The sequence below is a fragment of the Alexandromys fortis genome, unplaced genomic scaffold (genome assembly GCF_014885135.2).
Source record: "Alexandromys fortis isolate MF-2015 unplaced genomic scaffold, M_Fortis_MF-2015_v1.1 scaffold_6, whole genome shotgun sequence".
Classification (NCBI taxonomy): domain Eukaryota; kingdom Metazoa; phylum Chordata; class Mammalia; order Rodentia; family Cricetidae; genus Alexandromys; species Alexandromys fortis.
This window is the reverse complement of record NW_026067902.1, coordinates 783541-800117: the sequence shown is the minus strand read 5'-3', so window position 1 is coordinate 800117 and position 16577 is coordinate 783541. Positions and strand designations below refer to the sequence as shown.

Genomic DNA, 16577 nt, shown 5'->3' with positions numbered 1-16577 from the left:
AATAAATAAATTTAAAAAAAAAAAAAAAAGTTTCTAAATGGTACCAGTTTGTAACCATGATGGCATATATGGACTATAATCATTGTTGCTGCTTCTATTCTTTTAATATTTATTTATTTAATTGTGTGTGTGTCTGTGTGTGTGTGTTCTCTCTCTCTCTCTCTCTCTCTCTCTCTCTCTCTCTGTGTGTGTGTGTGTGTGTGTGTGTGTGTGTTTAAGCATGTGGAGATAAGAGGAAAATGTTCAGAAATTATTTCTTTCCTGCCACCTTGTGGGATCCAGGGATGAAGCTAAGGCCATCAGACTTGTGCCTATATCCACTGAACAATCTCACCAACACTCTACTAATGTTATTTATTGGGATTGTTATAGCCTTTGATCCACCTAAACAAAGTAGTAACCTCCTGTCATTCAGGAAACATTTGCTCATAGGTGGCAGACAAGATCACTTATTGGTTCACATAATAGAAAGTTCAAATGATGTCCTAGCCTAGCCATGGCTAAATGCAAGAGTTTCATTTAAGACCCTCACTATCTTGTGCCTTGGACTTTTGTCCGAGTCAATAACATTCTTGGCAGTGGCACAAATTCTGGCTGAATAGCAACCTTCTGCCAAATGCTCACACTGAGTTAACATTTAGGACACCTAAAATATTGAATCCTATTCATTCTCATTGAGCAAACGCCCACTAATTCTGGCTTGCTTGTTCACTAATACCTCTACAAGGAAGGACTGATGTAAGCAGATTTCCTCAGAACTTTATCTTCTCTTCAATTCCCTTTGTCATCCTATGACTGTGACCATGGGACTGAGGTACATGTCTTGGACAGAGGATGATCTTTGAATTGAACAGAAGTATCAATATCTTTTGCCTTACCTGTTTTAAACAAAAGTTGTCTTTCCTTTCTGTCTGAGAAAAGCAGACATTCCCTGCTCCTTTCTCCCTCTCTCCTGCTAACAAGTGAAGCTGCCCTGGTCTCAGCTGCCTCCATCCTTGTTCCATGGCATGCTACTTCTTTAAATTGAGGTTAGGTGATTTTCTTTTTGATTAGAGACTTAGTCTAAGAATTTAATGGGCTGGTTTGATTGGGATAAAGAATGTTACCAACAACTAATTTTGTGTGTATGTTTGTGTGTGTGTGTGTGTGCATGCCTTTCTTATTACACTCCCTTCTCCTGAGTTGTGATTTAAACACTTGGCTTAGACTATATACACAAGAGGTACCCTGTTCCACTGGTCCTGCGACTTGCTTGCATCTCTAAGCAAGCTTTTCCCATTTTGTCTCCCAGGCATAACACAATACTTATATCTGATCATCCTATTTCCAGCCCTTCCTGGCTGAGAGGCAAACCTACAGAAAATGTTTGTATCAACCTGACCTTTACTTCCCTCCTCCTTTGAGGGATTAAAGCGTGTCATGCCTGTCTCTTTCCAGGTCTGCAGAGAATACAGCAACTTACAAGAAACATAAAATACTTCCGACAGCGGCTCATAGAGATGGGATTCATCATCTACGGCAATGACCACTCTCCCATCATCCCTGTGCTCCTGTACATGCCTGCTAAAGTATCGTGAGTATCCAACACAGAATCATACCAATGCCCAGTATGTCATGACTCAGATAGCGTATTTCTGGGCATGAATTAGATTATGTGCTTGAGTTCTGACCTCAGACACACAGCTTTCTCAGGAGTCACCTGCCAGCATCTTCAGGACATTTTCCATGTAACTTCCAGAAAAAAAAAAAAAGACAGATGCTAAGACTCACCCCTCTACATCATTTTCATGCTCTGGAAATTTAGGGAAATGATTTATCTCATCTGTAAGAAAGGCAGCTTTTTTTTGAGCCTTCTTCTAACCCAAGACTATCCCTCCAACACATAACCTCAGGAAGAATTGGAGCTTTCTGTTTGACCCACCATGCATCTGAAGAGGTAAATAATTTATAATACCAAACATAGTGTTAAAAGTAGTTGGAGCTTAGACTATTGAGAACTCATGCAGAGCTGATGAGAATCATAAATTCTCAAAAACCTGATTCTTCTAAACATATCCTTGTGTCATCTTCAACAGAAAAACATCAAGCAATCGGAGCACACACGTGAGTTCTTTAGTAGTAGGCCGTGACATTAGAATCAGTTGGCCCTTTGTTCACAAACATAGGTCAAAAAAAACAAGGGACTGCCTGTCCAAGGAGAAAGAATACAGCACCATTCTGCTCAGTGTAATGGCAGGCGGGGAGCGACAACGGGGATTCTAAGTATCCACCAGTCTAAACCCCCTAGCTTCTAATGTTTGAGGGCACAAAAGAACACGTGCACTTATTCAAAACGACTGGGTAAAGAGAATGCTCTGTAAGATTTCAAACTAAGGGCATGTCTACCTAATATTTTATCATAGCTCAAAAGAAGGCACTCAGCGTGAGCTTGGTGAGCTTCATAATGCACGACACTGGAGTGAGAACAGGAAGAAGTGTGAGGAAGGGGGGGGGGCAGACGTAGAATCTCATAAGTTAGAATTGTGGCTAATCCAATGAGGAGTCCTCTCATAGAAAAAGTAGCGTGTTTTAGATTACATCTGTTTTACACTGATACATAAAATATAAAAATTATGCAATTAATAGGGTATTATGTAATTGTTATACATATCTACACACATAAATATGTACATATGTCTATATTTATTTATATAGTGACTAATTCAGGGGAAACATCTATTTTCACAAACATTTATCATTTCTTCATAGTGAAAATATTCAAAAACCTTCTTTGAGATTTTAGAATATACAATATGTCATTGTTGGGCTGGAGAGATGGCTCAGAGGTTAAGAGCATTGCCTGCCCTACCAAAGGTCCTGAGTTCAATTCCCAGCAACCACATGGTGGCTCACAACCATCTGTAATGGGGTCTGGTGCCCTCTTCTGGCCAGCAGGCATACAGAATATTGTATAAATAATAAATAAATAAATATTTAAAAAAAAAAACAATATGTCATTGTTATATATAGTTACCCAACAGTGTACTAATATTCCCGAAATTCAAATACATTTCAGATTTACTAATACAACATACTTCATGTAACTATTATTTTTAATATTGTGGTAAGAGGTTCAGAATCAGAGTGTTGGCCCATCTTCTTACTTGGAGCACCTTGGATAAGCAACCCTCTGAAGACTAGTTTCATCTTGTACGAAATGAGATAAGCTAGTGCCCACTTCCTGAGATGAACCGAACAAAGAGCTGAGGATCTAATTTAGTGACAGAAAGCTTCCTTGGCACACACACTAAAGCTGGCACCCAATCTCCAGCACTGAAGAAACAGAAAAGAAAAGGCATTTGCAGCGTCTGGAACGAAGCTTTTCCTTGTAAGAGTTACACAGGATTTGCTGTCTTCATGGCTTTAGTTGCTTTTATAGTGCTTAGCAGAGCTCTTTTAAATTTCTAAATTTTTATCCATTTTGTGTTTGGTTTGGATGAGGTTTTGTCTACTGATATGGATGTGCCCATGGAGACAAGAGGAGGACTTGAGATTCTCTGGCTTTCCAGTTAGAGATGGTTGAAAAGGCCCTGTGTGTATGAAAAACTAAACAAGGGTCATCTGCAGGAGCAGCAATGACTTTTGCCAACCGAGTCATCTCTCCAGTCCCCACAATCTGAGTTTGGAGGGGAAAAAATGTCTTCTCTCTTCCCCTTCTCTTGTAAACAAGCATCCATGTTTGTTTTCTCTTTTTCTCTGAGCCCTCGATCATATGTTCTGCTCAGTCCAATCTAGACAGGTTTCTCCAAAGAAACCCTGTCAGCATGTGCTGGGGGCCAGCGACTAAATCGAATCCCAATTTCCAACACATTGGACAAAAACAAAACCAGTACAGCAACAGGATAGAACTTATGTAGAATATACCAGAGTTTCGTGGTCCCCTCCCCCAACCTGCCATTCACCTCATTTATAGCTGTATCAAAGTTTGAGCCACCACGCTGTCTCTTCCCAGATTCGCTGTAAATGTTCCACATGTCCCAAAGTCTACCTAGGTGTCATTGATAACAATGCTGGCTGCTGCTTCTGGGACACATGTGTAGGTCGCACCTGACCCAGCATAGCTTCAGGCATTTGAGAGGGTGCTCCAGGAAGGCACACTGAGCAGAAGTTGGGGATCAGTATCCTTCAGCCACCAAGTGGGGTTTTGAGCTCACCATTATCTTTCAGCTTGAGGTCTTGGAGACCTCAAAAGCATGAGTTTAACGTAGCTCTTGATAAGGTGTAAGCATTCTGTTATTCCTGGCCATTATGATCACTGCTCTCTTTTGATGTACTAACTAGTAGTAGTTTCAACTGAACATAATATGAAGTTGGTGTGGTTGCCTGGCTCTCCAACATAAGCATTGTAGTTAACGAAAGCAGAACTCCTAAAATAGTAACTGAATAACCTGCTACTCTGCCTTAGTTACACAATCATGGGGTCTAGATCCTGGTTCCCTGCATCTTAAGGTTGTTCTTCAGAAGAAGCTAGCATTGCTAATGTTGGTTATATTCTAAATAAGCCTTTTTTTTGATATGCATGGTGGACAAGATGCTTGCCCCCGGTTTATAAAAGGGGTTATGAGACTAACAAAGGTCAGATTACCTTCTTAGGTTCACCCACGTTGTAATCAGCAAACTAGAATTTAAATGTCATTTAAATTCTGCCCATGAACCGAGGCTCTGAAACCTGCAGCAATCTTCCAAGCTTTAGTCTACCCCTCATTAAAGTGACAGAGAGTGTGGGCTTAACAGTCTTGAATGTTGTCTTTGACGATTCAAAATGTGCCGGCCATTAGGACAGAAAAGTGCCTATGATGCTCTTCCACTGAAAGGTTATGTATAAAGAAGCTTTTGAAACATGGAGAAAGTGGTATCAGCCAGGGTGAAGGCACTTGTTTTCATTTTCATATTTAAAAATGTTGATGTTAGGGGCTGAGGAAACACAGAGAGTTAGCAAAGTGCCTCCCAGATCCAGACCCCCAGCACTCATGTAAAAGCATAAGATGCCCATCTGTAATCGTAGCTCTGGGAACACTGGCAGGCAGGTACTTGGGGCTCCTTGGCCAGTCAGCCTAGCCAAACTGAGGAGCCTCCACATCCTTCAAAGTAATAATTACAAAGAAGAGGTAATGAAGTCGAGAGGGAGTGGGCCGGACTTAAGAGAAGTTGGCGTGGGGAGCGCAGGGTGGAAATAGTATATAGTACTTACTATGAAATTGTCAAATATCACAATAAAATAAGGGGAAGGCAACCAACATTCACCTCTGCCTCCACATTCATATACACACAGGTACCTACTGACACGCACACATACACACACAAAATAAAATTTTTAAAAATCTAGATCTTTGATATTCTTATAAATTAAGATTTCTTCTTACCTCTACCTATGTGAGATTTTTAAAAGTGATCTCAGATTAGGTGTAGGTTTAAATGTATTACAACAGTACAATCATCCTAGGTGCTCCAGTACAATGTAATGTCATCCATAAAATGTGTAAATAAGGCAGGCAAGATAACTCCACAAGCCTACAATCTGAATTCAATCCCCGGAATCCACACACTGGAAGAAGAAAATTAACTCTAAAAAGATGTTCTCTGACCTCCACACGTGTGCCAAGACATAAAAAAAAAAAAAAGTAAATAGGTATAAAACTTAAAGCGTACCTATAAATAATATGTTACATTATCCTGTGGTTCAGGCTTATACTTCCCCTACACGAGCATGATGTGTCCTTGTCTTGCATTTGGAGACTTTGGTACACAAGACATAGTGCTGCCTCCAGCGCAATGCTGATGCTTATCATCGTCGTGTTTATTGCTGGTTCAGATGCTTGCTTTTTAGTCTTTAGCAGCTCAATATGCTTTGGGGGTTACATGCCCAGAGGCTCATTATATAAAATACAGTTGTCTATATTCACTGCAGTAGTCTAATTTTTTAATTCGGATATGTTCCAGGGAGGTCCCGGATTATCCTCACGAACTAACAGTCGCATATTTTGTTCCACATTCTTTGGCAAAACTCACTTCCTTTGGTACAAAGGGAAACACACCGACAGTGAAATGGTCTTCGGGGAACTCTGAAAACTGGCCTGAGATCATGTGTCAGGTGGTTTGTAGTCTAGCAATAAAAGCACTTGACTCGTTTCTCAGACAATCCTCGGCTCTCATCCTGTGCAGTGCCGTGGGCAGCCTTCCATAGGGTGATCAAGAAGGCAGAAAGAACAGCCCCTGTTTTCAAACTTTCTCAGCTAGAAAGTTTTGCCGCCTTGTAACCTTCACAGTAGAAATCAAAGGACAAAAATCTCGCCTTGCCCAAGCCAGGGGGGCAGAAGGGTTGTGTGTTCAGTAGGTTTTGCAGTTCTTCGCTGCTTTATTTGACAGAATGCATCCTGCACGAGGCAACCAAAAGGCAGACAGCTAAATAGCAAGACGGATGAAAGAGTAGACAGTCTGCTTCAGTCATTTTCTCCTCAGTTATGGCTGGAAGGTTGCTATGCCGCTGTCAGTGTCACGCCTAACATAATAGACCAGCAAGTTCTTAATGCTAGGAACGGACCAGGGGACCCGACTTTTCTGTGGGTAGATTCACTACTCCGCAATTGTGATTTCCTGCAGAGAGCATCAGAGCCCAAAGAGAAAAAAAGAACTCACTAGGGGATATTTGCCATTCGAACCTGATCTGAGCTCTTAGAACAGGGGATTTCTAGACTTTGAAATAATTACTGAGATTAACTTTGGAATAAAGAAAAAGCAGAAGGATGAGGGGAAGGAAGAACTTATAAAGGTTCCCCTGCCTCAGAGAGCTTTGTAGTCAGTCCTATGACTGACATCCTATAGGCTGCAACTGCCCGTGAGGGTCTCTTACCTCCCTGCTTGCCTATCATCTGGTTCCCCTCAAGGCCATGCAAGAGGTTATTCCACTTGTGCACGCCTGGGTGTATTCATTCATAACTAAAGATTTTTAAAACAAATGAAAAGACCCTCCCTTGCCATCACTCACTTGGTTTCTACAAGCCCTTACACCACGCTCTTCAAATTATTGGCACTAAGTATCCCATCTTCAAAAATTCACAGTTAAGCAGTTCATTTTTTTTTCGAACATACATGTTTACATTTAATGAACATTATTTCTCATGTCATTGTATCGTACCAGCTGTTTGATTTCTCATCCAACAACTCTGCAGTTCAAGGCATTCCTATCAGTGCAGACTTCTTTAACCGGCATCAGTCATCAGTGTTTTCTGCTGGATATCAAAGGCTCCAGACTGACAACTGTCTTACCGGTGTGTCAGCTTCCATAACAGCACACACTCAGCTATGAGGGACAGCAAATTATCTTCCATTTCTTGGTCCATTGTGTGGGAGCGAGTTGAACCATCCTTTCCTTAATATCATTTTAAAAAGAACAAGTCAGCTAACCATATTCTTTTTTTTTTCAGCAGGATGATTCTAACTTCTCTCTGTTAACCTTTTTTTTTCCTTTCCTTAAGTGCTTTTGGAAGACATTTGCTTAAGAAAAAAATCGGGGTGGTGGTTGTTGGCTTTCCAGCCACTGCCCTGGCAGAAGGTCGGGCACGGTTCTGCCTTTCGTCAGCACATACTCGGGAGATGTTAGATAAAGTGAGTATCCATCTACCGGCAGAATTACTACTTCTGATACCCTGGATTCTGAGCAAATACTTTTATTGAGCCATCTCAATAACTTCTCTAGGGTGGCTGGCTTAGAAGAAAAAAACTAATGATGAAGGAAACTCCCTGTAGTTTTATAAAACAAATGACTATGATATGTCAACAATATCCATCAATATCTATATCTATCTATATCAATATCTACATATTGATATCTATATCTATCTATATCAATATCTATAATCAATAGATAGTAACAAAAAATCACAATCCCAGAGAACCTAGACAACAAAGAGGACCCTAAGAGAGACATACATGATCCAATCTACATGGGAAGTAGAAAAGGACAAGGTCTCCTGAGTAAATTGGGAGCATGGGGACCACAGGAGAGGGTTCAAGGGGAGGGGAGAGAAAGGGAGGGAAGCAGAGAAATAAAATCAATTAAGAAAATAAAAAAAAGGAAAATTGGGGGGGAACCTTCCCTATGTGTCAAATATGAACCTGAGTGTAAAAATTTTAAGCTCTTATTTTGTCAATTTAAAAAGAAGGAAAGAAAGAAATCCATTTACTGCATTTACTGATGATTTGATTAAAGTCAGAATTTTGATTTTATAGAAAAGACTAGTATCAATGAATTTTTATAAACAGTGCTGTGTGTGTATCATATACAACAAAACCTGGGACAAAAAGACTAGATAATATTGAAAAACTAAATTAAGAGCAAACTAATAATTCCAGGCAGAATAAATTAACCATGAAAAGAAAATAAGGAAACCTGTGGGAGCATAAAGATGTGGGTGAATTATTATAATGGTGAATAGTCACAAAGAAAGTGACTTTTCAGTTGGACCTTCTTAAAGAACAATTACAGAGCATTATTTAGTCGTTCTGACCACTAAAGCAACATGATCAGTCACAGTAAAATGAGTGTGACAAGTGGGTTAGGAAGGAAAGAACCTTGAGGGAAAAAAATGAAATGAAGTCATTTGAAACAAAATCAAAGTTGGCAAGAGTTCCAATGGCAGTAAAAATAACCACTGAAATGAACCTATGAACACAAACTGGGAATGCATGAGTTGCCAAGATCTGACGAGTAATTCGATGGAGGGGATTCCTGAGCAGAGAAGGCCAAAGATAATTCTCTAGATCTCTAGTCTTACTGAACAGAAGGATGAAGGTGAAGCAGTAGATGAGAGAAGGCAGACTGGAAGGATCAGATCACCTTCAATGAGAATGGAGCAATAAGGTGAAGTGCTGAATGCACCATGCCTTAAGAGTATGTGCCACTGATGAAAGTGGAACTTGATTGGAGAGCTCAGAAAATATTGCAAGCCTAGGACTACTGTAGGTTTTGGAAGTGAGGAGTTGATAAAGTCAAGGACAGAAAGCCTAATTGTTAAGGAAGAAGTAAGAGTGGTCAGGCCAAACCCCAATGGTACATATACATTCTGAGATGGAATTGAAGGTGGGAAATAGGTAGGAATTTAGGCAGAGCTAAAGCTGCCAGGAAGGATGGAGAATACTCTACTGTTAAGTACACTAAACACCAGTTTCCAGAAAAAGGACAGAAATGTTACCTAAATATAAGAAGGTTCAAATAGGGTAAGAGAAGGGAAGAAGCTATTGAATTAATTCATGGGAGCTTAATGTTCCTTAGAGCAAGAGATTTTATGGGAATGCTGGGAACAGAAATGAGAAGACAATGAATAAGAAGATGAAGAATATCGTTTAAGGGTGAATCACACTCTAGAGAGAGAGAGATGGAGCGGCTAGGGAAGGAGAAAGACAAAGATGGGGGGAAAGGGTACTGACAGAATGGGAGGAGGGAGAGACAGAGAGAAAAATAGACAAAGGAGAAAGCCAAGAGAGATCATCTAAGACAAAGACAGAGGGGAAGGAGAGGAAATGGAGAAAGACAGAGGGGAAAGATAAAAAGAAGAGAAGACAAAAAGAAGGATGAGAAGGAGAAAGGGAAGACAGTGGAAGAAAGCTTGTGCCTGTTTACACAAGAAAGTCAGAAGGCAGTGATGAGGAAACCTTACAGAAACCAAAAGGAAGATATAAACAGTGAGTTAGCTCCAAAAGGTGGCAGGAATGGGATGGGTAGCAGAGATGATTTCATTTCTTGTGGTCCAAACAAGATTAAGACCTCAAGTATAACCAATTCTGTCTGTAGTAATTAGATCCTGGGCTCCTTTTTGCAACTTCTTCATGGCTCTGAAACCCCTGACATGCTAGAAGCGCTGATATATCATCTCGATGGTTATTTATGAGATCACATACCCATTTCAATGCAAGCACGCGAGCAGTTATTTAATATAACATAAGGGGAAACTGGAACCTGTTGACTAGTCAGGGGACCAGATTAGCAACTGGACATGAACACTAGTAGAATATAAACAATATTAGACAAAGGCAGTCAGAGGGTTGGGGAGGTGGTAGCCATCTGCAAGCGTAAGGACATAAGTGTGAATTCACGTAAAAAACTGGGTACAGTAGCATGGGTGCCTGTAATCCCAGCACCAGAGCAGCAGAGATTGGCACAGTCCTGGATCTTGTGGAACCTGTGAATTTCAGGTTGTCAGAGACACTGCCTCAAAAACTAAAGTGGAAAACAATACAGCAAGTATTGGCCCTGTCTATGCCAGGTCTCCTTGCACAGGCACGTGTGTGTATGCCTTGAATGTGTGTGCATACACACACAAACACACATACATATGCAAAACTTACAAAGGAAAAGAGAGAAAGAGGGGTCATCATTCAGAGACCAGGTAGGGAACAGAAAAGACACAGGCTAGCGTAGCATCTTCTTTATCTGACTCCTTAGTGACAGCTGTAGCTTTTTGTAATGATTTTACTCCCCAGATAAAAAAGAAAAGTGCATAGTCAGCCAGTGGCTCCCTGCTGGTACCTAAGGCAGAATTTGTGTCTACTTTCTTAAAATCACCTCCAGTATAAACCCAATGCATTAAGAATTCCCTCCCTTCTAACCCCTTTCCCAGCAGTGTCCATAAGCATACTTCATCAAGGACTTTAATATAAAATTGAAATATGTGTAGTTTTGATTTTTGTAAGTCTAAGTTGTGTTATTGCATGGTATGTAGAAATGGCATTTTAAAAATAAGTGTTAGGAGTAAGCTTTGAGAGGATTGAAGATGCAGCTATTAGCTCCCCAAGTGTTGTATTTTGTTGGTTTACTCTGTTATAAAGACATAATCTCCAATGTATTCTGCAACCTTATTATTTTCTTCTATGAGGTCATATGCAGGTCTTAAAATAAATAAAAGGTTTAGGAGAGTCAGACATCTAAGTTCCTCTCCTCCTCACACTGCTAAAATAGAATATTCAGAAGGCTGAGTTAAAACATTAAATAAAAAGAATAACCATCCAATTTTTTTCTAGTATGTTTAGGTAGATCAGGTCAGTTGGAAACATGCTCGCATGCAAGCATGAGGGCCCGTATTCAGTTCCCAGAACCCACGTTTTATAAAGCCTAGAGTAGTGACATGTGCTCGTAATGCTAACACTGGAGAGGCAAAGGGAGAAAGAGAATTCCCGAGAATCACTTGTCAGCAAGCTCCAGATGCCCTATCTCAACAAACAAGATGGAAGACTCTTGAAGAACGACAGTCAAGGTTGTCGTCTGACCATCATATTTGTGTATACACACGTGCATATACACCTGGACACATGCATGTATCCACACAGACAAATTGATTAGTTCATTAAAGTTCTTCTAGGACTTACAAACCACAACCTAATGACATGGAACTTTGCTGGCACAACATTGTTATGGGTCTTTGGGAAGCTTGCCCATTAACCTGGGCTCTGTATAGTAGGCGACTTCGGAGTTTAAAGATAACTTATGCAAGGACATCTCATTGCAGGTTTTAGAAGTCGTTGATAAACTCGGCGACCTCCTGAATGTGAAGTATTTCCCATACAAGAAGTCTGGTCACCCTGCCCTCTACAATGAGAAGAGTTTTGACAAAGAAGCAAGCTTTGATGAGATGAGCATTGAGCCTGAAGCCTAAGTTTCCCGGCTCTGAGTGGGATGAAAAGACTGCCAGAAGACTTCCTTCCCCCTTTGTCTCACAAGTAGCATGACTGCATTTTACCTCTTCTTCAGGGTGGTTTTATTTTCCAATGCAGCTTAATCGAGTGAGGGAAATAGTCATTTCTTTAATGTCTCTAACCCACTGCAACACAATCAAAAACATATAATTCTAGATTTACATTTTCCCTCTCGTCTGCCAGAAACACGTAAAGCATGCTTTTCTTAGAGTGTGCTTTCATGGCAAGGAGCCTGTGTTTTAGCTGCTACTCTCCAGCTTTTGAGTCATATTCCCACAAGGGCTCCAACTAAATGAAAGGATTTTGATTTTTACCTGGGTAATCTCACTGTGTGTTCAGGTATTCCATCTGCACACATGAGAAAGAGTGACAGTGAGGAGCTGAGTCTCTTGTTCCACCCATAACAGTACCAGGAACAGTCCCTACATGTCGTGGGAAGATCCAGGAAGGACAGAAGGCAATGCTGCATCTACTCTTTGCCACATTTCGACTTTATCCAAAGACAGGTATCAAAAGACATAATTAATGCTTGCGAGAAAATGCAAAGTGGTCCAGTAGTGACCAGAGATGTCTTTGAAGTGAACCTGCTTTTGCCTGCTGGTGCTCTCGTACAATTTTGCTGTTAAGCTTTTGAGGACTGGGAAGTTCGTGACTCGTTTTCTAAAGAGGAAGAAGGAAAGCAAGCACAAGTCAGCGTTGAACCTAGACTAACACTGTAAAATTCAAACAACCCAAATGATGCTGGATGTTGGTGCCATGAAGAATGAGTTTAGCTTGTTTGGCTTTAATAACTTCCTATTTTTCTATCGAATTCTGAGTACCTAGTGAAATTCGATTCCCTTTAAAAACTCATTTCCAAATGGACTGGTTAAACAAAGTATTCAAAAGCGAGTTTTCTCTGTCTCTTTCAAGGCTGTGTATCTGTAGATACAGGTTCAGGAGATAATATCCCCTATGGCACGTTTATTCAGGTTTGCTGAGAAGTGGTATCTCATACTTCGGTGCACCTCTGGTTCTTCCCCCACCCCATACACACAAAACGGTATGAGCATCTCTGAAAAATTAGTCCTCTGCTAATTGGTTCTAGTTGGTATGGAAAAAGCCAGTGGAAAACCTTATCTTTAACAAGCTCCCAGATGGTGCCCAGACTTGGAAACTCCAAAGCGCAGAGTTGACCTTTTAGCCAAGCTTCTGTAGCAGTTCGAATGAGTTACAGAACATTCCACTCCATCAAATGACACTGTAAACAAATCACTTCAAAAGAGCTTTGGCTCTGTGTGACACAGATGGGCCCAAGCTTTCATGCTGTGCATGGAGACAGAAATTCAACCTGCAACACCAATGCTGGTTGGGGCAACAATGATGCTTAAAGATCGTTCAAAAACAAAATGATACTCATGCAAAGCTTTTTAAAAAGTATAGCCCCCCCCCGGTGGATTATAAGAGTTTGTTTGTCTTTTTTTTTTTTTAAGTGAATCTCTTGAGGCTGGAAAGATGACTCAGCAGCTGAGAGCACTTATTGCTCTTCCAGAGACAACCTGAGTTCAGTTCTCAGCACCCAGGTTGTATTGTTCACAATCACCTGTAACTCCAGCTCTGGGGCAGCTAATGCCTGTGGCTTCTATGGGCACCATGACTCATGTGGGCATATCCGCACTCAGACCCACACACATACACATGGTTAAAATATAATAAAAATAAATCATTTTAAAAAGTGGTTCCCAGTTATAAAGTGCCTCATAACTGCTGAAAAGCTGAAGGAACGCTGTGGTAGAGGAGGAAAATAGGTACTATGTGCACAGCTGCTTGTCAAAGACTGACCTGATGAGCAGATCTCAGTCCTTCCGAGTGAACTGGCGCAGCATCACCTCTGCAGAGAAAACAAATGTCGCAGAGATGCATGAAGCAAGGACAATATATCTAGGTCTTTTCTTTTCAGTATGGGCATTCGATGAAGTTGTTTCTTATAGATCATCTAAATAAAATGCAGAGTACCGGAGTTCAAAACAGGGAAAAGGGCGGTAAAGAGGACAGAGAGAGATCTATGCCTGCATCCTCACCGTGAGCATCCCCCTTCTTCTCTAGGTCTGTCTGTTATCATCACCTCCAGTGTCACACCTGCACTAAGATTTTAAACCACCAGAGGGACAGGTATCTTCCCGAGTAAGGGCGTTCATGCTTAGTATTTGCTTGGAGGAACCTGTGTTTCAGTTAATCATGGAGAAGTTACTTTACTGCCCGGTATACAGAGCGAGAAGGAGGTTCTTCCCTTTTCATTAAGATCTGAGGGTCCTGTAGCAACTTGTGACCTTTCCATACGCATATGAAAAGACTTACTTTTTGTCAGAGTCTACAGTGAATATACACTTAGGAAAAGAACTCTAATTCCAGTGGAATGCTTCCTGAGTGAGGAGAGACCCTGACTCCATTGTGTAGCAATATGAGTATATATCATATAGAAAGTTGTAAATTGTAAGAACTATTGATTTTTATAAGGTTAATTAAGACTGATTTCAATACAGTAGTAACCACTGCGTTTTATTAATCAGAGTTTGGGTCTGTTAGGATCAAGGACTCTCTGAATTATAGTGTTTTACATCCCAACTACCTTATGTGTATGTACCCATATACACACATACATGGACATGGACATTTTTACTTTTTTTTTTTTGAAAAGGAAGAAGAGAATCAACAGATAGATGAATATCTGACCGAATGACAGAGAGACAGATGTTCTAGAAATCAGCTTTTGGAGAAACAGAAGCTGAAGGTTCCAGGCTGATGAAAAGAAGACAGTTTTGTATAATGAAGGAATGACAAACTTATCATGGCACGACCCTGTCACAGAAACTTAGCTTTACTGCCTTTAGACATATTTTGGTTTGACAGAAACCATCTCCTTCAGAAATGATTAGGAAACCAGTTAACATGACAAACAATGTGGGTCACACCAGACCACCACTGAGTCTGATCACGGCGGTTCCCAGGACACTACATTTTAGGAAGCCTCGCCAGGTAATTCCAACATATGCCAGAATTTGTAAAGCATGATTAGAGCTTTCAGTAGACCAGTTGCCTCCTGGAACACAGCAGGGGACTTTTCTGATTCTTTGTTGGTGTCTAAGGGCGTTTATACTAGTAAACTGAGATGAAGTTACTTGGTGCTTCTTTCCTCCTCAGTGGGCCATTTTCTAAGGAATATCTGTCTCTATGAAAAACAGACCCAATTGAAAAGGTCTTCACAAGATGCCCCCCCTTTTTTTTTCTTTTAATATTCTCCTCCTTTCTCTCCATACTTTTTTAATGCTAACTGAAAATTTAAATTAACCCCAGTTAAATCCTCAAATAATTCCATAAAATGACAAAAAGTTATGACAGCAAAATCAAAACTTCACTGACAATATCTGCAAACAATAGATGACGATATACTCTTAACTTCTAAAATGCAAGGGGGTAAATCTCATGGAATTTTTGAGACCTGCATGGCTACCAGGCTTTATGCAAGATGACTAGGGCTTCCATACTTTTAAAAAGTTCAACTTCTGACTATCACAGCTCTGCAGTAGAGTGTTATTCTTGCCAGCTCCTCAGATATACAATGTTCCTCTGCATCTTCTCTCACAAGTAACAGATATATAAAATTCTAACTCTTATTCTAAAATCTAAGTTCTGATGAATACTTGAACTATCTTAAATACATTCTTTTATTTATGACAGTCCTAATTTCGAAGATAGTGACAGAGTATTTGTGTTCTATTCTCTTCCAACACTATACCCTGCTGCACAGGGTTTTGTAAATCAGAGAGAGTATTTCCTGCTTTGGAGAGAGAGCGCGTCAGGAATGTATTTCCCTAGCAAGCATGAAGATCTAGCTGAACTTGACCCCCAACGCTTATGTAAAAAGCCAAGCCCGGTGATATAAGCTGTAATCCTAGCTCTCGGAAGGCAGAAACAGGTATATTCCTCAGACTTGCTAGCCAACCCACCTAGCCTTATTACTCCAGGTCATAATGAGAGACCCTCTCTCTGAAAATAAAGTGGATGGTTTCTGAGGAACAGCACTCAAGGCTGGCATTTGGCCTACACACACACATAACACATACATACATACACACACACACACACACACAAGAGGGGACTGTTTTTAGGCAATTGCTGTAGTATATTACTTTATGACATTGTGAAATACAGCATATAGGATGTGAATATGTTTATGTTTCATTGAAACATTTGAGATGACCTGACCAGTTTACTGTAAAATATTACTTTAATAAGCAAATCACTAAAATTGATACAATAAAACTCATAAATGGTTTTGTGTTGATGTTGTTTCAGTCATTCTGGGAGGAAAAAATGGGTAGAAATTTTCACCTAGGAATTTCGCTAGAGGTGACTGGTGGAGGTAGCCATAGCTAGAGAGGCGCATCTTTTCATGAGAACCAATTGTGCACAGATCCTTCCAGATCATTAAGTGACATCGCAATGGGGGCTTGAAGTTGGTCCATCAGGAAACTTAACACCATAGAAATGAGCAAACACTACAACTCATGAGCCAGGAGGTCTAGCTTTCCAAACTCTAGCAGCAGGCCACTGAAACCAGACAATATGGTACAGTTCGTGTACAATATGTAATCATTATATATTCATGCAGAATTGTGCAGTGAAGTTGTCCTTTAGCACTAAGTCAAACTCAAGGAACAAAGCTAGCCTACAACCAACCAAATCGAGCTCCCAGGAAGAGGCGTAGGACAAGGCATTAGCACAAGCAAGACCATTCTGTCCAGTTGGAGATGGTTCCTGTGACCTGTCATTTAAGATTCATTTCTAAGATACCCACTTAAAATTTATAA

The 16577-nt window shown here is 40.5% G+C and overlaps 1 protein-coding gene across 1 annotated transcript in view; it reads left to right on the top strand.

Annotated features, from left to right (window-relative positions):
* The window catches only part of Sptlc3 (serine palmitoyltransferase long chain base subunit 3), a 123026-nt gene extending 106984 nt beyond the window's left edge, over positions 1 to 16042 (top strand). Inside the window, exons 10-12 of the mRNA XM_050134314.1 lie at positions 1438 to 1573; positions 7515 to 7644; positions 11541 to 16042. Of these exons, the coding sequence (XP_049990271.1) occupies positions 1438 to 1573; positions 7515 to 7644; positions 11541 to 11687 (413 nt within the window). The 3' untranslated portion in view covers positions 11688 to 16042. The remainder of the gene's footprint in view (positions 1 to 1437; positions 1574 to 7514; positions 7645 to 11540) is intronic.
* The last annotated feature ends 535 nt before the right edge of the window (positions 16043 to 16577 follow it).